The 23,892-nt window shown below is 53.4% G+C and overlaps 2 protein-coding genes and 1 long non-coding RNA gene across 6 annotated transcripts; 2 read left to right on the forward strand and 1 right to left on the reverse strand.

Annotated features, from left to right (window-relative positions):
- Positions 1 to 3,936: 3,936 nt before the first annotated feature.
- Positions 3,937 to 7,119, reverse strand: CLP1 (cleavage factor polyribonucleotide kinase subunit 1). Of its 3 annotated transcripts, none has more exons than XM_025452252.3 (3): positions 6,971 to 7,119; positions 5,459 to 6,086; positions 3,937 to 5,066 (listed from the first exon to the last, which is right to left on the reverse strand). In XM_025452252.3, exons 2-3 carry the CDS (start codon positions 6,062 to 6,064, stop codon positions 4,395 to 4,397), a joined length of 1,278 nt encoding a protein of 425 aa, XP_025308037.1. In that variant the 5' UTR covers positions 6,065 to 6,086; positions 6,971 to 7,119; the 3' UTR covers positions 3,937 to 4,394. The 3 variants fall into 3 exon arrangements, with proteins under 3 accessions (XP_025308037.1, XP_025308038.1, XP_025308039.1); XM_025452253.3 differs by having other exon boundaries at positions 6,777 to 7,070; XM_025452254.3 differs by having other exon boundaries at positions 6,826 to 7,064.
- Positions 7,120 to 7,840, forward strand: LOC125752973 (uncharacterized). The gene is made up of 2 exons (XR_007403674.1): positions 7,120 to 7,372; positions 7,651 to 7,840. It is a non-coding gene; the product is annotated as an uncharacterized LOC125752973 (long non-coding RNA).
- Positions 7,841 to 11,769: 3,929 nt separating this feature from the next.
- YPEL4 (yippee like 4) lies at positions 11,770 to 16,416 on the forward strand. Of its 2 annotated transcripts, none has more exons than XM_035701836.2 (5): positions 11,770 to 11,920; positions 14,243 to 14,567; positions 14,741 to 14,784; positions 15,121 to 15,229; positions 15,451 to 16,416. In XM_035701836.2, the coding sequence occupies exons 2-5, from the start codon at positions 14,427 to 14,429 to the stop codon at positions 15,538 to 15,540; spliced, it is 384 nt and encodes a 127-aa protein (XP_035557729.1). In that variant the 5' UTR covers positions 11,770 to 11,920; positions 14,243 to 14,426; the 3' UTR covers positions 15,541 to 16,416. The 2 variants fall into 2 exon arrangements, with proteins under 2 accessions (XP_035557729.1, XP_025308036.1); XM_025452251.3 differs by lacking the exon at positions 11,770 to 11,920 and adding an exon at positions 12,437 to 12,582.
- Positions 16,417 to 23,892: the final 7,476 nt, after the last annotated feature.

The following is a 23,892-nucleotide window of genomic DNA, read 5'->3' on the forward strand; positions in this document are numbered from 1 at the left end:
TTCCTTAGGAAGAAATCAAATTTCATTTTTCTATCGTATATTTTTCTTGGATTTTAAGATTTCCATTTCCCCAACGTCACATTATACATTTTTCTTTTCCTATTTTCAACAACGTAAGAATCTGTAAATTTTGTCTTTCGGCTAGACACTGCCAAATGAAAATAAAATTCCATCTTCCAGGGGTGCCTGGGTGGCTCAGGGGGTTAAATGTCTGCCTTCCACTCACGTCATGAACTCAGGGTCCTGGGATAAAGCCCAACATGGAGCTCCCTGCTCAGCAAGGAGTGTGCTTCTCCTTCCCTCTCCCTGCCATTGCACTTGGTTGTGCTGTCAAATAAATAAGATCTTTTTTTTTTTCCTGATTTGAAAGTGTGAGCACAAACGGGAAGCTGCAGCTGAAGAAGAAGCAGGGTCCCCAATGACTGAGGAGCCAGATGGGCTCCATCTCAGGAGCCCAGGATCACGACCCAAGTCCAAGGCAGATGCTTAGCCAACTGAGCCACCCAGGCACCCCGAAATAAGTAAAATCTTAAAAAAAAAAAAAAAAATCTGATCTTCCACCAACCAACCACACATACTAAAGCTCTCCTAGGACACTGGACTACTGGATGCCAACCTCTTACCTGGATGAGCACTAATGGCATAATCACTATCCCAAGGTTTAGACACAATTCCATGTTCTTGTCCAGTTTATTTTAGGACCATACAAGATATTTCCTGGAAAGGATGTTTAATGAAGAACATAAGGTTTGGGAATCCCTGGGTGGCTCCAGTTTAGCGCCTGCCTTTGGCCCAGGGTGTGATCCTGGAGTCCCAAGATCGAGTCCCACGTCGGGCTCCCTGCATGGAGCCTGCTTCTCCCTCTGCCTGTGTCTCTGCCTCTCTCTCTATGTCTATCATGAATAAGTAAATTAAAAAATCTTAAAAAAAAAAAAAGGCTTAAACTATCAACCATTTGAGAAATATTGCAGAGTAAAATCTAAGCTAAAACAATGGAGCATCCAGACCAAATTATTTTGCTATGAGTATCAGATAATACCTTATAGTTTTTTTTCTAGTGTATACCTTTTTCCACTCCTTCACTTGCATCTTGTCGTGCTGATACATGGCAAACCACAAGGTCGTTTTTAATTCAACTTACCCATAAACAGGCAGAGGCAGACAAGAACAAACTGTAACCCTTGGGTATAGACACAGAGAAGATTTAGTTTTTCAATACCAAAACCACCAATGACCTCTTTGGGTTTTGTTTTTGTTTAAAGGAATCTACACACAAAGTGAGGCTTGAACTCATGACCCCAGATCAAAAGTCACATGGCTTCTGAGCCAGCCAGGTGCCCCAACCTCTTTATATTTAAATATTGCTGTCTTCCCTCATGTCCTTAGGCAATGTCTCCAGTTGTTTTAAAGCACTTTCTCCCCTTGTGCTCTGGATCCCATCCCCCTCCAAATTTTCTTTCAAATTTGACATTGTATTTGAAAAATACAAAACAAAATAGAATGGTGTCAAGAGGGATGCCTGGGTGGCTCAGCGGTTGAGCGTCTGCCTTTAGCTCAGGGTGTGGTCCCGGGGTCCCAGGTTCAAGTTCCACATCAGGCTCCCTGCATGGAGCCTGCTTCTCCCTCTGCCTGTATCTCTGCCTCTGTCTCTATTTTAAAGAATAAATATTTTTTTTAAAAAATGGTGTCAAGCTTCTCCTCCCCATCATTAAATTCTCACTCAAGGCTGTTGATAATGCTAAGGAATCCTATCAAAAAAAACTAACAAGGTAGCCCCGGTGGCCCAGCGCTTTAGTGCCACCTTCAGCCTGGGCGGTCCTGCGTCAGGCTGCATGGAGCCTGCTTCTCCCTCTGCCTGTGTCTCTGCCTCTCGGTCTCTCATGAATAAAATCTTTTTAAAAATATAAATAAAAAAATAACAAATCCTCCCTTGACCCTACATCCAGCTCCCCCCACCTTTCTTAGCAAAGCTTCTTGTCCATAGAGATTATCTCTACTTCTTCAGTAATGTATTTCAATAGGACTCATATTCCTACCATTCCAAAACTACACTTTTTTTTTTTTTCAAAACTACACTCTAAGGTCAACACTGACATCCATGCTTCCAGATCCATGGTCATGTCTCCTTTGCTAGTTCTCATTACACTTCACCTCTTATGTTTGGAGTGCCCTGAAAGTCCATCTGTCTCCTGATTTTCATTTACAGAGTCCCTGACTTCAATACTACTGTCTTAAAAAGCCATCTGTAAGCCAATAGTGCCCATGAATTTTCACCCCTAACTTCTCCAAGCCTAGCTTCTTGTTTCCATGTGTTCACACAGCATCTCCATATGGATAACTGGTAGACAGCTAGAACTTAATACTACTAAAGTAGAACTCTTGATACTCCCTCATCCCTGAGTGAAACTCCCTGAGTTTCCCCAATCTCATATCCAATCTAGTTACAGGAATCCGCTTTGATTCCACTTTCTTTTCCTCACCACTCCCATCAGCAAGTGCCATCTTACCTCCAAAAGATCCAAGGCAATCTACTCTCCTACTCCACCTCTGCTAGTCTAATCCCATCAATTCTCACATTGAAACTACAAGTCTCACATATCCTTGCTCCTACTCTTCCGTCTATCATCCATATTCTACACAGCAATGATTTTTTTCAAAATCAGGCCATTCCTCCATTTAACCACCTGCTTTGCTGGAATATGTCACCCTAAAATTCATATATTGAAGTCCTAAGCTCCAAAGATAATGGTATTAGGAGGTGGGACTTTTGAGAGGTGCTTAGGTACTATGAATGTAAAATCTTTGTGTGAGTGGGATCAGTGTCTTTACAACAGAGGCTCCACAGTAGATCCCTGGCCCTTCCTTCTACTATGTGAGAACATAGCTAGAAATAGGCAGTCTGCAACCCCAAAGGAGCCATCATCAGAACACAACCATGCTGATGCCTTGACCTTGGACTTTCCTGCCTCCAAAACTGAGAAATCTGTTTATAAGCTACCCAGTCTGGCATTGTTACAGCAGCCTGAATTAAGGAATTAAGACACCACCCCTCTCCCATCCTTTGCCACTGCTCTGAGATTATAAGAGCCCTACATTATCTGGTCCCTATTGCCCCCTCCAGCCTCAATTTTTACCATTCACCCCTCAGTACACCACACCACCCTTTCCCTTCATCAAATACATCAATATTTTTCCTTTTTTAGGATTTTGAACTGTTTCCCCCACCAAGACGTTGTCCCAATTTCACACAGCCATTCAAATCTTAATGTGAAATGTGCTCAGGGGAGGCCTTTCCTGACCACCCATTCTAATTAACCCTCCCAGTCACTCTGTCTCAGACCACGCAATTTTAACTTTACATAGCACTTACCTTTTTTGTCTGCTTATTCTATGTAAGCTCTGTAAGATTTTGTCTATCTTGTTCCCCATCTAGAATGGTTCCTGGCCAATAGCATATGCTCAATAAACACTTGTGGAAAGAATGAATCAAAGGGTATCAGATAATACTCAATAATCCAGTCTAAACTAGGAACACAAATCATTTGCAAGAAATCAAAGAGAATGGGGCTTTCTTTCCCAGCTTCTTACCACCCGAAAATTCAATTTACACCTTGACCTAGGGCCCAGTTCCAATCAGAAGGACAATAGGAAAGACAGCTGCAGCTGAGAGCAAATGAGCTATGTATGGAAAATAATTAGACCAGAAATCTCAATCCAAGTTTATCACCAGCCTCTGTAGCTCCTCAAAGTAAACCTGGCATTAACAGATTTAGCATCTATTTACCTACAAGGAAAGGAAAACCATTATAAAAATTCACCTGCTTGGCTCAAAGGTGGGCCCTTGGCTTTCTTTGAAGCATTTAGCAATAACTCACTTCAATAATGTTTCCATCATGCTTAGGGAGAAAAACAAAATTAAAAAAAAATTATACCAACTTCTGTGGTATGGCAAAAATATTTATTAAAATTTCCCAAGTTTGAACTTTACTAGAAAGAGGCCTTCTGATTCAATCTTTCATCTTGGATAAATGGAATAACAAGTGCTATGTACAGAATATAAAGCAGTGATAATTTTTTAAAAAGTTCCTCCTAAAAATTAGTCCACCAAGTAGCATAGTGGAAAAAATACGATTCTCCAGGGCCTCGGAGAATACAAAGCGGCACCTTTGGTGATCCAAGAAACCAATTATGTTCTCCTGGTTCTTTTTGGTTCAAGATCAGAAGAGTTAAGCTCCCACCACCCATCTTAAGAGGTAGAAATATGCTTTCTACTAGTTCACTATTTACTCGTCTGTTTGGCCTCAACAGAGTCTCATACTTTAGCCCAACTTTTTTGCCTTTCATGATGGCCAGAAGATCTCGATGCCCCAGGCAGCAAGGCTTCATACCAGTCTCTACTTAAGATCCATGAACCGGATATCCATGATGAGAAGGAAGTTCTTAGGCAGTGGGCGGGGGGCTGGAGAGAGAACAGTAAACACCTGATGTTCCAGGTCCACACTGGTCACCACGATGAAGCCAGCCACACTGGTCTCAGAAAGGTTCTCCTCTGTGCCCTCAGCAGTGCTAACACTCAGAAGGTGGTGCACCATATCTCGTCCAGGTGTGACTGGTACTAGCTTGAGCTGATTGTCCTCCTGAGACATACCCAAAGGCAAACAGGAGTCTGGGATGGTGGGTGCCCCAACTTTGTAGATTTTCACATCTGAAAATTTGACATTGAAGGCATGGGGATAGAAACAGCCCCGGAATCCATAGAAATACTCACGGATACGCTCATCCCTACACTCCCGCCGGAAGTCTTTGGAGCGTTCAACCACACCCCCTGATTTAGGGAGCAGCACAGTTCGGACGAAGTGAGGCAGGTCCCGTTTTAGTTCATTGTACAGTCGTTCTTGATCCAGAACCACAACCACGTCTACCTCAAAGGCTGAGGCTGCATGCACCAGGGCCTGATACCCAGAACCCTTGACCCAGCCACAGGTGTTAATGACACAGCCACTCACAGAGGCCCTTCGGTTCACTTCACACCTTTGATTGAACACATCCGCTAAACGAGATGTAATCTGCAGAAGAGAGCATCAAGGTGAGGAAAGGAAACACAAAACGAAAGAACTCAATAGTTATGTAGAATAAGTGGCTATTAGGTACCAGAAAACAATGACATTCTTAATGGCTAAGGTTTTAACCCCATAACACAGATTTCGATTTTATGTTGCTTCTTCTGTTTCGTGTCCTAAGTAGAAATTTAGTACATTACTTAAGAACAGGGCCACAGGAATATTTAAGAACCTGAGATTGACATAATTGAAACTGTCTTCCAAAGTCATGTGACAGAAATCCCAGCTGAAAGGGAGCAAAGAAATGGCCATAGACAGTTTTAATTAGCACACTTTTGCACAGCTTCCTACCCTGACGGCAGTCCTTCCCTCCATCCCACCTTGACTCTGGCTCTGACCTTATTATAAAGCTTGATGTTGGTGCCAGGAGTGGTGGAGCCAAAATGATACACCAGAGGGGCCTGGATAGAGAATCCCTCTTCGACATCTGCTGGCCGCTCAATGTAGAGGGCCCCCATGGTACCAGGGATGGAAACAGACCCCTGGCCCACATCCAGCTCCACATAAGTGGGACGGCGGCCCAAACGCACTGCATAGTTGAGCAGCAGACGGCACACTGTGGACTTGCCCACATCAGTGGGGCCCACGACCATCACCCGGGGACCTCGCTCTTCTTCCTTCTCCGCCTGCCTCCTCATCTGCTCCAAGGCTGTGTGAGTGTTGAGATAAAGCAACATAGGAGTGTCCTTGGAGACATAAGCCACCTCGGTGCGGCCACTCAGCTGTAAAGAACAACCATGCCAAGTGAAAACAGCCACCTTGGCACCAGCATCAAAGGTGAATTTCTTGTTTCGGGTCAGCTCTGTGCCAAATATTTCTGCCATGCCAGCCAGCAGCTCCAACTGAACTGACTGAGATGCCTCCACCTCAAAGCGAAGTTCTGTTTCTCGCTCTAGTTCAAATTTAGTTGTTGGCTTCTTGTCGTCATTGGCTTCCTCTCCCATCTTTTCTGTGTAGTTGCTGTGCCTAGAACACAAATTAATTACCAGACTGAAACAGGAGTTAGGACACTACTCAAAATCCTCCCCTGGATATTTCTCCTTACCCTCATTCTTCCCCTTAGCTGTGATCACCCCGTCTCACTATACATTTGCCTGTCTACCCCCACTGGAATGTAAGGGTTAGGCAGTCTGGTTTGCTGCTGTTACTTCCAGTATCTAAGGCTCGACAACCCATAGGCACCTCATAAAAACACCGACTGAATAAATGACTCATACATTAGAAAAGTATATCTACACATTGACCTAAGACTTGATTATATCACTTCCATCGCTCCTTTCGTCACTCTATTGGGATACTCGACTTGAAAAGGAGACAAATACCCTCCCAGCTCTCTTAGTCCACAAGAAAGGGCGTCTGCAAACTGAATGCAAAGCAGAGAACCCTGGGTTCGGACTTAGGAAATAGCCTGGGGTGAGGCACCTAGCTGGCTGGCTCAGGGGTTGAGCATCTGCCTTCCGCTCAGGTCGTGATCCCGAAGTCCAGGGATCGAGGCCCACATCTGCTCCCTGCAGGGAGCCTGCTTCTCCCTCCGCCTGCGTCTCTGCCTCTCTCTGTGTGCCTCTCATGAATAAATAAATAAAATCTTAAAAAAAGAAAAGAAAATAGCCTAAGAACCCGCTCAGCATCTGCTACTACTGTCGTTAGACAAATCACCTGATCTCCCCAAGTGTTGTGGGGATCGGTGAAGGGGAAGAAGAATTACTTCGTCAACTAGAAAACGCCGAGGAACCGAGGAGTGGTGAACAACGATTTCCGACTGCGAACCGCAAGTGTAAGTCCAGCATCTGTCCCAGCACCCCGAGACGCCGAAACGTGCCCTGGTCCCAAAGCGCCGGCCGTTCTCTCACCTGCACAGCCGCAAACACAAACCGGCAAACCGAGGAGCCCCCGACAGCGCCTAAACCCAACGGCACGCCGCGCCCGCCCGGATCCACGCCGGAAACAAAGGCGGTTCTGCGCAGGCGCGACGCAGGAACAGTGGGAACAGTGGCCGCGCGATGCCTATCGGGATCGGTAGTTTTGCCGGAACTGCCTCCAGCGGCGGAGCTCGCGCAGCCGCGCGGCCTTCTGGGAGTTGTAGTTACAAGATTGTTTTGATCGTGACGCCATAGGTGGGCGGGGCGGCGGCGTCCTTGTTTGCGAAGACGGCGAGCCGCGGGTAGGATGCGGTGACGCCCCGCGCGAGGCGGGGACCCGCGGAGGAGCCAATGGTTGCCGGGGCGCGGCTGGAGGGGACTCTCGCCCCCGAGGTTCCAGCTCACCTGCAGCCCGGGAGAGACGGCGGGGGGAGGGGGAGGCGGGCCGGCTCGCTGTCTGGGTCCCGCGACCGTCGGCTTGCCTGGTCCACAAGCCAGGAGGTCGCGGAATTAGCGGAATCCCTCGGAACCCCTCGTGGGACCCGGGGACGTCTGGGCTAAGGGAGGTGGAGGAGGCCGGCCTGGGTGTCGTCCCCTCCCTGACAGCGCTTGGCACCGAGACGGCGTTGCAATTTATTTTTCTTAATATTTTATTTATTTATTCATGAGAGACACAGGGAGAGAGAGAGAGAGGCAGAGACGCAGGCAGAGGGAGAAGCAGGCTCCTGCACTGGGAGCCCGACGCGGGACTCGACCCCCGGTCCCCAGGATCACGCCCCGGGCTGAAGGCGGGCGCTCAACCGCGGAGCCACCCAGGCGTCCCTACAATTTGTTTTAATAAAACACTTAAACGTCCAAGAATTCCTTCCAGTCATTACCCAACAACGTCTCTCCTCCGGATCGGGGATTTCTTTGGGGGGCTCGGTTTCCCTCCCTGAATTCCCAACAGTTGTACAAGGCCGCCCACCTACCCCGCAGGCAGCAGTTGGGGCCGCATCCATCAGCCTCGCGAGCTTGGGCTTTGGAATCTGTGCTCTGCTCGGCCACTTTCTCGCTGTGTGGCTTTGGGCAAATCAGGCTAACTCTCTGAGACCCAGTTTCTTGTCTGTAAAACAGGGATAATAACAGTACCCAACCTCTTAAAGTCGTTTTAAAGATTGCATGGATGACTCATGTAAAGTCCTAAGCACAGTGTAACACAGTGTAACACAGCATCTGACGTTAGCTTTTGAGTTTTTATTATAGGTTGAGGAGGGGGAGCTCTTATAAAGCCATCCACATGCACAGCAGTTTCAATTTTTTATTTTTTTTTAATATTTTATTTGTTTATTCATGAGAGACACAGAGAGAAAGGCAGAGACACAGGCAGAGAGAGAAGCAGGCTCCATGCAGGGAGCCCGACGTGGGACTCGATCCCGGGTCTCCTGGATCACGCCCTGGGCTGCAAGCGGCACTAAACCGCTGAGCCATCTGGGCTGCCCAGTCTGAATTTTTTAAAGCCCTTTCCAGTATTTTCTTTCTCAGCCAACGTGTAAAGTCAGTGGTATGATCTCCCAATTTCAAAGGAGGACAGAGACAGGGGAAGGGATTTGCCCATGTTAGGACTCAAACTCAGGATTTGGGAGTCCGAGTCCAGTTATCATGATAGCAAACAGGTAGTGTTAGATGTCAGGTACTGTTCAATGAGCTTTGCAGGTGTAAATTCATGTAATCCTCTCAGGAACCCTATGAAACACATACTATAATTGTCACCCCCTCTTTATAGATGAGTACTTTCTTCAGTCCGGCTCTCATGGTTACTCGGGATCAAGAAGCCTGGGACAATTTTCTGGGTTGGCTCTTTCACACCCACTCTTACCTTCACACTCATTCTGTCAGCAGGCAGTGCCATCCTCACTTTCTACGGCTTAGTCCTTGATGGTTTACTTTAATTCATTCGTTCACCACACATGCGTTAGTTCTCCTGTGAACTCTCAGGTATCCCGTAACCATTCACCATCCTTCAAAAATTCAGTTCCAGGCTTCTGTTTGCAAATTCCCTCCCTGAATGAGCTCAGCCTCTCCTCTTTCCCAGCAGTCTATTTCCCAGATCTCTTTCTTCGCCTCCACACTCTCTCCCTTGAGGCAATTTCTCCCAATTATCTGAAGGTCATCTTTATTTGGCTTATTTGTGCAGCCATCTCAAGCTGAATTTAGGGAAAAGAAACCTCTCCCCGCCTTTAGACTATCTCCCATTTCACTTATTTTTAAATAAAGTAATGTCTACCTTCAATATGGGACTCTGACTCACAGCGCGGAGATCAGGAGTCCCATACTTCACCTAGTGAGCCAGTCAAGGCGTCCCTCCAACTCACTTCTTTATTTTTTTTAATTTTTATTTATTTATGATAGTCACATCACACAGAGAGAGAGAGAGAGGCAGAGACACAGGCAGAGGGAGAAGCAGGCTCCATGCACCGGGAGCCTGACATGGGATTTGATCCCGGGTCTTCAGGATCACGCCCTGGGCCAAAGGCAGGCGCCAAACTGCTGCGCCACCCAGGGATCCCCTCCAACTTACTTCTTAAACAGAGTGAGGGCACAGTATTTACAGCATCTAGGCTTGCCTGCACTCCTTTTCTCCCTTGTCATCTTACACCAAGCATTCCTGCCATCTCCACACCCCCCAAAGAAGACTGTCCTCATGTCTTTTTCATTCTCACCAACTAAACCCTTGATCATTTTCTTCCTGAGTTAAATTAATTGGCATCCCTTTTCTGCTTCCAAACTTTCCATCCTTGCCTTAAGGACTACTCACCTACATTTTTTCCCACTTCCCATTGTTTTCCTCAAGAATAGTTCCTCAAATCCCTCCTCTGCTTACCTTTCCTCTCTCATCCACTGCCCGTACAGAAACACTTCCTTCTTTACCCAAGTCTCCCTCTTAGTTCCAAACCTCTGATGATATCACTCAAGGCACCTGCACTGTGTTTCAGAATTTATCTTCAACCCCAGAATCTTCCTTGGTTAAATCTTCAGAATTCCTTATATTTTTTCATACCCAGCTAGCAATGCTTCCCATTACCCACCATTGACCTACGCTTCCCTTCCTTACATGCGAAAAGAAAAATGACCCACGAGCTGTCCTCCCTGAGTACCTATCTTTGTCACACTTCATTTTCTAGATGGTAGCTAGCCTCCGTTAGAAATTGGGGTTTGGGGGCAGCCCGGGTGACTCAGCTTGTGTCTCATGAATAAATATGAATAAATAAATAATCTTTTTTAAAAAATCCTTTAAAGAAATTGGGGGTTTTATCTTAGAGGATATGTTCTGTCAGGCAGCCCCGGTGGCGCAGTGGTTTGGCGTTGCCTGCAGCCCGGGGTGTGATCCTGGAGACCCGGAATCGAGTCCCACGTGGGGCTCCCTGCATAGAGCCTGCTTCTCCCTCTGCCTGTGTCTCTGCCTCTCTCTCTCTCTCTCTCTGTGTGTCTCTCATGAATAAATAAATAAAATCTTAAAAAAAAAAGGATATGTTCTGTCCACATACTTCAGAGATATACACAGGACAGCACTCCATGAGAAACAGAATCTGAGTCAAATGAAATATAATTGGAAGCTGATAGAAAAATAGCACCGAAACATAGAAGTTCTTCATAAGAAAGAGATTTGGTACACGTCTCTTGAGATATCAGAACTTAATAGTAAATCCTCTCTGGGTTTAAGGGTATTAAGTGGAGAACACCGTTTTGAAGTAGCTACGGTTTACTAAGTACTTATCACGTGCCAGGCACTTTTTAGGTGTTTACATGTTACCTCGCTTCACTCTCACATCTCCATGAGGTCAGTATCATGAGCTTCACTTAGCAGAAGAGGAAACGGAGCAGCACAAAAAGGATCAGTAAGTTCCCAGCGGTTCCTGGTGACTATACTGGCAGAGCTGCTATTCTAAGGTCTCTCTGACACCAGCGCCAGACACTTGGACCACGTCTGAAGATGCAGCTCCACTGCCGGTGTGTGATCATCTTCCGTCGGGAAGCTCTGCGCTAGGCACTGCAGTCCCGGGATGCAGACAGGAGTTGCCCAGAGGACCTTTCTCAAAGTTTACAGCCCGGTGGAGAAGCTTACGTAATGTGGGCGTCTCTGTTCACGAAGCACAAGGAACGTGGAGGTAGCTGAGAAGAGGTGCCTGCTCGAGAGAGGTCAGACTCCATCTAGGAGTCCTTCAGGGGCATCAAGCTGAGGCTCTGAGGCTTGGAAGCGCCCGGTTCAAGCTTGGGGGCACAGTTGGCCCCGTGTGACAATTAATATGTCTTCCTTTTCCCTGCGTCAGGGCTGGCGTCCGAGCTGAGATGGGGAACGTATCATCTTGGATGTGTGTGCACACGCCTGACTCTGCATCCATCTCTCACTGTCACCGCCTGGCCGCCTCCCTTCCTCCAGCCCTGCCGCCCCTACTCCATCCTTGCCCAGCCCCATCCTTTCCCCAGGTTCCTTCCGTCTCCTTGGCCACGCTGCCTTCTCCTCAGCAACCAGCCTCTCCTCTAGCATCCCGCCTCCCCGGCCGGCCGGCCCTCTGCTCCCACCCCCCTGCACCCTTCTCTAGACCCATCCCTGATGCCTGCCCCCTCCCTTCCTGCCGACCCGCCTCCTGTGTCTCCCAGCCCTGCTCTGACGTGGGAGGTGAGGGGGTGGGGGGACGGATGACTCACAGTGTTATGATGCAGTTCCACAACACACAGCTACATTCACCCACAGACCGGGGTACAGACGAGAGACAACCTCTGGCCCCCCAGCAGCTGGCCAGCTTGGCAGCCCCAGGCCCGAGCCCCTAACTCCCCTCCCCCGCCCCCATCCCCTTCCCCATTGAAGGAGCGGAAAGAGAAGAGAGAAGAGTGAGCAGAGAGATTGAGAGATTGAGAGAGAGAGAGAGATAGACGGAGATCTCTGGAGCAGACCTCAAGGTGAGGGGGCAGCCCTTCTCCAAATGAATTTTTTTCCCCTTTGCAAATTTCCTCCTCCTGCTGCGTGTTGCTTTCTCCCCATCGCAAAAGCATTATTCATCCACCCTTTGTCCTCCCTTCCCCCTCCCCGCTGCCTCGGCTCCTCTCTCTCAGCTCCTCCATCCCTCTCCGAGCTCTGACGGTTCCCGCACTTATTTCCCGGCAACTTTGGCTGCTGCATCAGGCCTCACTGGTTATTGTTTTGCTGCTGGTGCAGACCCCCGAAGCCCGCCCACCCGGGGAGCTGGCTGCGCTGCTAATTATTTGGACCATACCATGCCGAGAATGCCAGCCTGGGGAGGGGGGGGAGGTGAAGCCTCGGAGCAGATGAGAAAATCACTGTGAGCAGGTGTCGTGTCCCCCCACCCCCAGCCACAGGATTCGCACCTGGTTCCTGGAGCCTCCTCCTGGGCACCTCTGCTGTCAGCGCTGGTTGCTCAGCACCCCCCCTCCCTACCCGCCAGCGCTCTCTCGCCCCCACCTCCCACGGTCCAGCCCCATCTCACTTGGGGGAACATCCTCTCCCTGGTGCTCAGGTTGCCTTTGTTTTTTTCTTCATTTGCCCAACTTGAATCTGCCTGTGATCTGAGCCCGGGAAGCGATGACCCCCTGCTCCCCCTCCTGTGAGTGATTCTCTGGCCTTCTGGGCAGCCTCTCCTTGGCCTGATGGGGAAGCTGGGGAGAGAGGGAGGGAGGCGAGCTGCGGGCTGGAGAAGGACCTGGCGAGCTGGGACCCAGTGCAAGCCCCCTGGCCGGTGCAGTAGGTGGAGCGCAGCAGAGGGGAACTCACAGGCAAAGTTGAAGGCAGACCTGGGAAGTGGGCACTGAACACTGGATGCTGGTGAGAAAGGCCCATCTCCTGCGGCCGGAGCCCAATGTCACCCTGAACTCAGCTCAAGGTGTCTTTCTAGGGCCCAGCCAGGGGTAGAGGACCTCAAACTGAAGATGGGCTCTTCTGGGGTTCTGCAGAGAGACTACCTGGCGGGCCCAGGAAAGGCTGGAACAGCTGGGGCACAGGCGGCCACCGCAGAGGACAGGACGAGAGCCTGTGTGCCCTGGCCACTCGCAGCCACACCGCCTCTACTCTGCTTAGTGGTCTTGCATTGCCAGAGCACCCAACTGGCACCTCTGAAAAAATCACCCATCACAGGCCCGAAGGCACCATGGAGAAAAAGGCGGGACTTCACCCACTTATCAGAGCCAACAGATGACCCCTCCCTTCTTATCTGCTGCCTCTAGCACCCTCAGCCACTTCGGGGCTGGAGTCTGGGCAGATAATGACATCTTCCTCGGCCTTCCTAATGAGAACCTAGCAATTTTATCTAATGTCACCCACAGAGTCACTGCTGTTGGTCCCTACCCCAGGAGGAAGGTGGAAACATGCTCTGCCTTGTACCCCAAAGCATAGGTTTGGAAAACAGGAGTCCCCCCCCACTTCTGCTGCCCGTTGCTCCCACAGCACACCACTTAGCCCCAGAATGCGGCCTTCCCCGACGTGATCCCCATTTCCCATTGCTTCCAGCTGTTAGAGTTGCCTGAAAGAAAGGTATTTTCTCTCCTAGGGCTGTATGTCCAAGTCTTTAACTGAGGCTAAGGCAACAGTGAGCAAAGAGCAGTATATAGATCAAGGGGCTCAGAGGCTGAGAAAAGAGCCAGTTGCTGTTTCTGAGCTGGAATGAGTGGGCCAAAGTGCAGGGCTGGCGAGGGGCCACGTCTGAGGTCTCTGGTAGCAAAGGAGACATCTATGAAATTCTAGTTCCCAGGGTGCAGGACTTCAGCCCCCAGGAGAGGGCTGACTAGGGTGTGTGTGTACCTGCCTTCTGGGCTGGCCTCCCCCCCTCCCCTCCCAAATCTGTGAAGGACCAATTGCATTGCAAATAGAGGCGCAGAAGAGAAAACCTGCCAGGCTTCCCCAACTTGTAAAAGGCTCTGAACCCGAGCCTGCCAGCACATGTGGGATGCAGACCCTCACAAAAGGGCTGAAGCCCAGGAGAGGACACTCGCCGCCGATGACGTTGCTCCCATGGCAGCGTTGGTAGCAGCAGGCTGCTCTCGGTGGAGACTGGTAAAGGCTCCTCCCGCCCCAGGAGGGACAGACACTGCGTCCCCGCCTGTGGCACCGGAGGCCTGGACCGGCCACCAGCAGAGCCGGGATTCCAGGGGCCTGAGAGACAGTGGGATGGCACGCTGAGGGTCTCCAAAGATGCGGTCTTCTCCATTCCCCCTGAGGAGGGGCTCTTCGGGAGGTCAAGACTCTCCTGATGCACTCTTTCCTCTTTGCAGGTGACTTCCATTTCTATCTGGTTCACGTCTGGGGGGGCCCTGGCCGGGCAGCCCCCCCACATCTCTCCTGCCCTGAAACACGGCTCTAGCCAACCTGCTCCGCTGCTTCACCTGCGACCGTCTGTGTGGGGGCTGCACGGCGCCAGCCCCTCCGGCCCGCCAGGGCATCGTCCTCCAGCCGGTCATGCCCAGCTGCGATCCTGGCCCGGGCCCCGCCTGCCTCCCCGCCAAGACATTCCGCAGCTACCTGCCCCGTTGCCACCGCACCTACAGCTGCGTCCACTGCCGCGCACACCTGGCCAAACATGATGAGCTTATTTCCAAGGTACACCAGGTGGGGGACCACCACTCCTCTCTTCTCTGTCCCAACGGGGATCATCCAGACTCACCGAGGGGAGAGGCCACAAAGCCGTCCGCCCTCCTCCTCACCCCTGGGGCATGCTGGCAGTGGGGCCCTCGGGCCACCCCGCAGTCACCGTCTGTCCTATGTCTCCACAGTCTTTCCAAGGGAGCCATGGCCGAGCCTACCTGTTTAACTCCGTGTGAGTCTCCCTCTCTCTTTGTGTATGTGCGCGTGCGTCAGAGTGTGGACAAAGGGGGTGAGCCATCAGCAGGTGGCCTTGCACCTTCGGCTTTTGCCTCTCCTTTCGCAAAGGGGTTCAGAAACTCAGTCCGCAGCTTGTGTCGTGGAGAGTCTGGGCAGAACTGACTCCCCGGAGAGAGGAGGCCCAGCCACTAGTCCTGGGGGCCGGAGCTGCCGGCAGGGCTTCCAGGGGGCGGGGGAGCACTCCCAGATGGAAGTTCCTTGGGGCTCTTGGGGGGCCCGAACTGGCAGAGCAACTCCACCGGTGCTGGGTCCTTCGTGTTTCCCGAGACAGGGTCAACGTGGGCTGCGGACCGGCTGAGCAGCGTCTCCTGCTCACGGGGCTCCACTCGGTAGCTGACATTTTCTGCGAGAGCTGCAAGACCACCCTGGGCTGGAAGTATGTAAGTACCCGGAGACGGGGCGAGCCTCTACGTGGACAGGTGCTGTGTGGCCCTCCGAGCCCCAGTGACCACTGCAGGGTGTTGCGTGGTCCCGAGAGGCAAGAGGGAGCTGCTGGCTTGGACTGGGCGGCAGCCCCTGGGGGCGGGGGAGGGGGGACACCAGGTAGGAGGAGGTGGGGGGTGTCTGTTTTGTCCTACATTCACTGCTTCCCCTCCACCAGGAGCAGGCTTTTGAGACGAGCCAGAAGTACAAGGAGGGGAAATACATCATTGAAATGTCACACATGGTGAAGGACAACGGCTGGGACTGAGGGGCTCAGGCAGGCTGTGCCCTCCCTCCGCATGCCCACCCTCCCCACACCTGTCCCCTGGCCCTGCCAAGCAGTCCATACCAGCATGAGTACTGCCCCACCCCTGGGGGGAACCCAACTCCCACCACCCCTCCCCACCCCTTCCACCTCGTCACTCCTAGGCCCCTTGGGAACAGGGGCCCGGGGTACCCCAGGGGTGTTCAAGGCTCAGGGAGAGACAGATGGTCGCGGGTCCTTCTAACGCTGAGGTCCTGAGAATGGAGGTAATGGCAGGGTATAAGGCAGGCAGAGGACCGTGGAAGGATCCGTGTTGGCCCTAACCTCTCTTCTGGGTGAATGGAGGACAAGCCTTAGACACGGGGCTGGTAGGTCCCAGGCCACGGGAGTAGCAGATGAGAAGGGGCTGGTGTTGGAGTGAAATTTTGGCCTCAGACACCGTGAGACACCAGTCTCTGACGGTAAAGCTTCCCACCCCCGTTCGCAGGAGAAAGGATTCGGGGGTGGAAGGGAAAAAAAAAATCCCAGATCCCAAGCCCTGGGAAATAAAAGAATCACAGGGGTTTCCATTTCACTCCACTTGTTTGCTCATCTTGGCACTAAAGAGGCACTTTCGGAGTATCTACCCTTCGCCAGTGGGTGGGGTGGGCAAGCTGCTCCTGGGACACCCCCCACCCCGGTCGGCTGCTTCCAGAGCGAGCGGGCTTTCTGGGCATGCTGAGGCCCAGCCGCTGCTCCCGGGGCCACGGTCCCGTGGAGGGGAGGTGGGACAGCAGTACCACGGGGCCAGGCTTCCTTCGTGGCTGCCACCAGCGAAAGAAACTTTTGTATGATACATAAAGTGTTTGGGTCTATTTTTAATAAAAAGGGGAAAAGCAACTGGGAGGCACTCTGTCCTCTTGACTTTCCTTCCCGAGCACCTTCAGTATAGGGTCCTGTCACCACCCCCCTGGGGCCTGTCCCTTCGGGCCACTAGAGGGCAGCAACTGCTCCGTCCGTGCTGAGACCCCACTGGAGCTTTAGCCAGAGGATGGGTCTTCGGATGAGATTAGCTTAGTGAAGAGGGAACTTTTATTGGGCCGTGTCCCAGCGGGAGCATCCAGGTCAGCTCCTCTTCCAGAGCCCTGGACAATGAACCCGGTTGTGCCAGGATCCAGGATGGGGTACCTGGAAAGGGGCTCATCCCTGAACCAGTGTATTCTTGGGTCCCACTGCCTTTCAGCCTGATTTTTTAAATGTTCAGGTCAGCTTGTGGCCACACAGAAGGCTGAACAGAAAATCGATCAACCAAGGTGCTGCCCTGGGCAGCAGGGACCAAGTGGAACTAAGGGCTTAAAATCACAGCATCGGTGCCGTGTGACCCACGCGCAGTTCCTTGGCAGTGATGTGAAATTCCCACTGTTGTTTGCTGGGTCACAGACAACGGCAGGGTGGACTGTGCACATTATAGAAGTATTTTTTTGGAGGGGTGTACACTAGCTTGTTATTCTGATTCATTCACTGATACCGCAGATCTTTGTAGAGCACCTGTGACCGGCCAGGCCTTGTGTTCAGCACTAGGGATGCAATGATGAACAAGGCTGACTTCGGGGCACTTTCAGTCTGGTGGGAGGACAAAACAATAACCAGGCAAATCCAGGGCCAGGGGACAAGGGCTCTGGGCAGTGGTGGTGGTAGGAAGGGTAGGCTCGGGAGCTCCTAGGAAAGGCTTAGCCTAGATTTGAGGCATCAAGGAAGACTTCAGTAGATTTCATAGAAGTGATGACTGATGGGAGGTAGCGGAGGAGCCATCAGGTGGGCACAAGGGGACAAAGGGAGGGGGCCTGATTCAGGCAGAGAAAACTGCGAGCCAGAGTGGAAGTGCCAGTGGGGGGTGGGGAGAGAGAGAGAGAGAGAGAGAGAACACAGGAAAGACAGACCATTTGGGGATCTAGATTTCATCCCAAGGGTATTGGGAAAACACTGAAAAATTCTTGTTTTCTAATAAGAGGGGAGTGACATCATCAAATGGCTGTTTGTGCCCAAAGAGGCTCAAGCAGAAATATTAATACATGGAAGGGACATAAGCTAACTGTCAACATCTGAACGGAGAGGCTGTCTGGGCAGAAAGGCAGAAGGGAAGCTGAAGACCCAGAGATGCAAGAAGGCAAATGCAAGCCACGAAGGAATGATGTCCCACACCTCCGTGCCTCAGAGAAGTTTGTCCCATCGCTCAGGTTCTGCACGCCCACTGATGCCAGAGAGGCTGCTCTCAGGCTCCATCCAGCAAGGGACCTGAAATCCTAGCACCGAAGAGGAGGAAGGCTTCTCTTCTCAGACCCCAATGCTAACCCTGAAAAGCAGGCACAAATAAGCTACCTTCTTAAAGCTCCCCAAATCTGCTCTGCCCTCACAAATTCTGACTAAGCTACATACGTAGATACCGTGGGAAAGAGAAGAGGGGTAGAGAGTTCTTTGTAATCTCTCTGGAAGGAATCATTTAGTGGCCTTGGACCCAGGGATCCGACTTAATTTTTAAGGTCAGGCCATGGACAGTACTTATCCAAACCGTGGATGCTCAGACAGGTGGGCCCTGGAGAAGCATCACTATGAAATCCCCTGTATGTCCCAGCGGGGTCACACTGGGAACTACAGGTGAAGATGGGGTCTCCTTTCTGTGCCCTAAGAGCTGCAGGTGCAGGATGCTAGAGGGACAGATCCTTGCCCCTGGTGAGGGTTAGCTCTTTTCCTTCACCGTGCACCCACTCTTTCTTGTGGAGGTCTTATCAGTGACTCTCTCAACCTTCCCCATCTACCCTCCAACCCCAGGAACTCTTCTGAGACAAGCCACCACTTTTGTCCTTAAAGATTTGAGGCTTTGGAAGATACCCTCATACAACCAGCAGGTGGCATCCAAACCCTCCAACCCCTCTGCTCAGGTACCCTCTCCCTGGACCGAACCCACTCCACCCTCTCTCCAGATAGGTCCACAAAAAAATGGGAGAGCTGTCAGACTTAGGACAGGGTTCTATCTAGGCTCTGCAATTTAAGGGCTGTGTAACTGTGGCCGTGGTGCCTGTCTGGCTCTCAGTTTTTTCATCTGTCAAATGGGGGAGGTTACTTGCCAAGAAGTTATTCGGTCTCACCACCACTCTGAAGTGTCTAGCACGTGGTGGAAGTGCTTCCATACATGTGAGCTGTTAGTATGGCTACTAATAGGCTTCCCAGATGCTCACCAGGAGGACAGCTGATTGGTGCCCAGATGGGAGAGGAAGTCTTGATGCTGAGGAGGCAGCCGGCGCTGGGTAGTGCTACGCGGCCAATGCCCTTTTAACATTGCACTGCTAGTGGTAGGTGCAGACAGTAGCACAATGTGAAAAGAGCTCCGGCCCGCAGCAGAGGCATGCCGGCCCTGCCTCCTCGCCCCTTCTCCCAGGCCCCGGCCCACTCAGCTCTCTTGGCCTCCCTCTGCCCTTTCTCATCCTGAGACCCCTGTCTTCCCATCTCAGGGCTAACCCTCTATTTCTTGTCCCCTTCCTCACACTCTTCCCAACAGACTACCTTTTTCTTAAGGTTTTTTTTTTTTTTTTTTTTGGAGACAGGGTTCATGGAGGTAGCTAAAGGGATACATTGAGCTTGGCACTCAATCAGAAGGGACTGGTGATAACCACACAAGTTTAGGGGACACTCACATGAAACTGTGTTCCCCTGGATGTGATCTGGGTCAGCTTCTCTTTTGGAGGAGCTTGCTGACCTGGACCACAGCACCCTCTATTCTTCCCTACTTGAAAGCTCCCTCCTTAGTTCAGATAAAGAGGAGTGCTAGGCCTCCCGGGGACAACCTCAGATGTACCTCCAGGACCAGAGTGTAGAAGAGTAGTCACAGGTCCCGGGAAACCCAGTGATGCTTCCAGGTCTAGAGGTGGAAGCTGCAGGGGAAGCCTCACCCCTGCATCTCCCCTCTGAGGTCTCCAAATCCACCGTATGGATTCAACATCGAACGAAATTGTGAGGGCGAGTCCCCCCCTCTTGTAGTGAGCGTTAAGGGATGGGTTTTCATTGGCAGTGAAATCAGAATCTTAGCCGTTCCTGGTTTTATCCAGGGACTCTGCATAGGGTTTTCAAGCTCACTCATAAGTTCCCCCATTTTATCCTAGTCAAGGGGGCTTAAACACAGGATGAACAACCCTGAGACTCAAACCCCAAAGGCAGAAGACTGCCATGGAGGGGCACCTGGAGAGCCAAAGGTGCAGAGCTCCAGCATGGCCTGATCCTAGCTAAAGCGCCCCTCTCAGACGCCTAACTCCAGTTCTGGCCTGGTAAACTGTGCGAGCCCCAAAAGGGCAGAGGCTGCGTGTGTGGAGGGTGATTCCTCAGGCCCACCCGTCAATGAAGGCCATCAATGAAGGCCTCCAGAGATGGAGCTGCCTCTGGGAGATGCCCTCCTCCCCATTCCACAGCCGGGAGGCACACAGGGCAGGACTCCAGTTAGGAGCTCTTCCTCAGGGCTTCCCCTCCAGCTTCCTCCCACCCACCCCCACCCTCCCGGAAGCAGGAGAGGTCGCCCCCCACCCCGCCCCGCCCCGTCCCACAGTTTGCACAGTTGTAATGGCGGAAACCAAGGCCCCACTAGGGTCAGTCACCAGGTGTCGGGCGAAGCAGTCCCAGCTGGGAACTGGATCAGGCCAACAGGGAGCAGAGGAGTAAAGGCAGGGCGGCCCAGCCAGCTTCAGGGAGGCCGGTGGCAGACTATTCACCAGGGAGCGCCCAGATCTCTCCCCGGGCAGAGCAGGGAGAGGGGGCTAGGGCCAAGATCCCCTCGGCTCTCCCCCCCAACTCCTTCCAGAGCGGCCCCGCGATGCACCAGCCAGCAGGGCCCCTCCCCCACCTTGGGCCCAGGAGCCATCCCCCAGCTCCTTCCAGAGGCGGGTGCAGAGACCGAGGAGGAAATGGGGGAGGGGAGGCCCCGGCTCAAGTTCTCTCCACTCCCCCTCCTCATTGGCCACCATCTTCCGGCCCCTGCCCCCCGGAGCAGCAGGGGATGGGGCCCAGCCTGCGGAAGGGAGAGAAAGGGCAGGTGGAGGGTTAGCCGGAGCAGCAGGGGCAGGGGCCGGCCCCAACTGTCTCCTCCCACCCCCTCCCCGCAGCCATGGCGACGGGCGCAGGAGACCGGAGGGTCCTGGGCGCCAGGCTCGGGGAGCGGGCGGAGAGGGGCAGGGGGAGTGCAGGGTGGGGGCTCTCTCCCGCGACACCCAGCCGTGCCCCCGCACACACACCCCTCCGGGCTGGACCACACGCGCGCGCACACAAACTCCCAGCCCTACTTGCCACTCGGCTCAGCCCGCACTCCGCACTTCCCCGGGCAGCAAGCTGTGCGGCGCGAGCCCCAGGACCCCCGATCCCCGCCCCGCACCCCCGCGTCCCGCACCCTGCGAGCTCCAGGGCCGGCCTCGCACCCGCACGCAGCCACCCCGGCTCACCCCACAACTTCTCAGGATGCACAACTCCCCGGCCGGCTCGGCCCTCCCCGCACACACCCCCGCCCCCCCGCCCCCCGCACACGCGCCCGGGCGCCGACGGACCGCCCGGCCTCAGCCCTGCCCCGCCGCACCCCCCCCCCCCGCCCCACCACACCCCCCGCTGGAAAATGACAGGGAAGCCGCCCGGCGAGCGTGCCCCGAGCTTCCCCGCTGCGGCCGTGGGCAGGGGAGGGGAGGGCAGGGCAGGGGAAGGGAGGGGAGGGGAGGGCGGCCCCAGAAGGGATGCCCGCGCGTGGGGGACGCAGGGGGCGCGGGAAGGCGAGAGAAAGAGCCCGGACCACCCCTCCCCGCCCGAGGCACAGCACAACCGAAAATCGCCGGCGTTACCCTTCTGGGAGCTCCCGACACCCACACAGGCTCGTCGTTAGGTTCCTCTGCCCGCCACCTCCTTCTTCCCGGGCTCTTTCTCTGCCCTCCCCTCCCCGCGCCCCTCCCGGGCCTCGCCGCGCCCCGCCCGCGCCCCGCGCCCGCCCCGGCCCGGCCCCGCGCCCCGCGCCCGCCCCGCGCCCCGCGCCCGCCCGCCCGGCCCGCCGCCCTCGCCTCCGCCCGGCTCGCTCTCGCCCCCTCGCCCCCTTTCTCCTTCCACACTCCCTGCCGTCCATCTTGAATACTTGGGATTCTTGAATGGAGTGAGCAGGATCCGCTCCCCCGGGCTCCCATTGGCTGCGGGTTAACCCTTTTGAAACGAGATCCTCCCTCCCATTGGCCGCCGGGCTCCCCTCCTCCCCCCCAACCCCCATCCCCTCCGCCTCCCGACAGCCGGCGGGGTCAGGGCGCTCCCGGCGCCCCCTCCCCTGGCCCCTGGCCCCCTGCCCCCGCCGGGGCGCCCCCCTTCCCGGCCCTTTCCGTCCCGCCACCGCCCTCCCCGCAACACCCCCGCCCGGGGCTGCAGGTGGAGGCAGGTCCGCTTCCCGCCAAATGCGGCCCCAAGGCTGGGCTTGCAGAAGCCTTGCTCCCAGACGCCCCTTGTGCTGGACTTGGAGACCTTGTTAGATGTCGGGGTGCGATTTCCTGCCCCCCCGCAGCCCCCTCCTGCAGCAGAAGCGGCTCTCCGGCACGGAGTCCGCGCGGGAGGGAGGGCCGAGGGCTCGGAGCGACCCCGGCCGCCCCCCGGGCCGGGCAGGAAGAGGGCAGCTCCGGAAAGATCTGAGGCTCTTCAGAGAAGCTCATTCCCCGAGCGCCGCGGGGCAGGTCTGACCCTACCAGGAATGTGCAGCATCTGGAGCTCTGCGCGGTCACAAACAGCCCCTGGGACCAGCCCGGCCTGGCCCGCGTGCTGGGCCCACTGGGGGCTCTGAGTTGGGGGAGCCCAGAGAGGCGTGGGGGAGGGAGGCCGCGGGGGGCAGGGTAGGAGTCAGACCTGGCCGTCGGGAACCTTTGCTGTGTGTCCACATCTGCCCCTACCTAACACGCTTGCCGCTGTCTGCGCGCCAGGTCTCAGTTTCCCCATTTGCAACAGATCGCTCTAGCAGAGCATGGTCCTATACAAGTTTCTGTGTGAAGAGGAAAATGTTCTAAATCTGTGTCACCTGGTAGGGTATCCACTAGCCACGTGTGGCTATCGAGCCCTCGAAATGTGTGGCCAGTGTGACCGAGAAACTGGCTTTTTTACTTTATTGAATTGTAATTACTTTTACGTTTTTTTAAAAAGCCCCACACAACATGGGGCTGGAACTTACAACCAACCCCGAGACCAAGAGTGGCATGCTCTAGTGACTGATCAAGCCAGGCACCTCTGTAATTACTTTTATTTTATTTTTTAAATTTTTTTAAAGATTTATTTATTTATTCATGGAGACACACGCACACACAGAGAGAGAGGCAGAGACACAGGCATAGGGAGAAGCAGGCTCCATGCTGGGAACCTGACGTGGGACTCGATCCCAGGTCTCCAGGATCATGCCCTGGACCGAAGGCAACACTAAACCGCTGAGCCCCACTGCACCCCGGGCTGCCCTGTAATTACTTTTAAATAGCCACAGGTAGCCAGTTGGCTATCCTACTGGACCGCATGGGTCTAGAACCCTTGTGGTCCTGCTGGTGAATAACATCCTATGATTCATGTTGGGGGAAAAAATCCTTTCTCTTCACCTGCAGGTACAAAATCCACTAGATCCAAATCGCAAATCACCAAGGGCATGGATGCCCAGGAAATGAGGTTCAAATCCCTGACAGCTCTGTCGGGGATCCTTTTTTTTGAGTTAATCTCTGTTCTGACAGGGGAGCTGAGATACACACATGCACACACAATACCATGGGAGATGTGGGCTAGCTAGGGAATTGCAGGTTGGCCCAAACTTCTTGTTCTTTCAAGGATGTAAATGAGGATGGTGGGGGTGGGGGTGAGGGTGGGAGATGTCCCCTGCCCGAGGGCAAACTGCAGGTTAGCTTACTTTCAAGTTAACACACATCCGTGTATTTAGTACACATCTTTGGGCCTCTGCACACCACCCCCCTCCCCAACACACGCACACATACATCATTAAGTTCATTCAATAAAGGCCCCTTATCTGTGTTCCACAAGCATTCTTCCCAGGACAAAGTGGATACCAGTATCCCATCAGGGGGTGGACTCTCCTCGGTCCCTCTCGGCTCATTCTCCAGTCTCTGGATGCCCCTGCCCAGAAATGGACTGCATGGAGAAAGCTTCCTTTTTCGCTCACCACCTTCCAAACCCCTGCTTGGCTCATTGGTTCTCAGGAAAGAGTTGAAAAGGAGGGCAGCCAGGGTGGCTCAGTGGTTTGGCGCCACCTTTGGCCCGGGGCGTGATCCTGGAGACCTGGGATCCAGTCCCACGTCGGGCTTCCTGCATGGAGCTTGCTTTTCCCTCTGCCTG

This window comes from Canis lupus, chromosome 18, assembly GCF_003254725.2.
Source record: "Canis lupus dingo isolate Sandy chromosome 18, ASM325472v2, whole genome shotgun sequence".
NCBI lineage: Eukaryota > Metazoa > Chordata > Mammalia > Carnivora > Canidae > Canis > Canis lupus.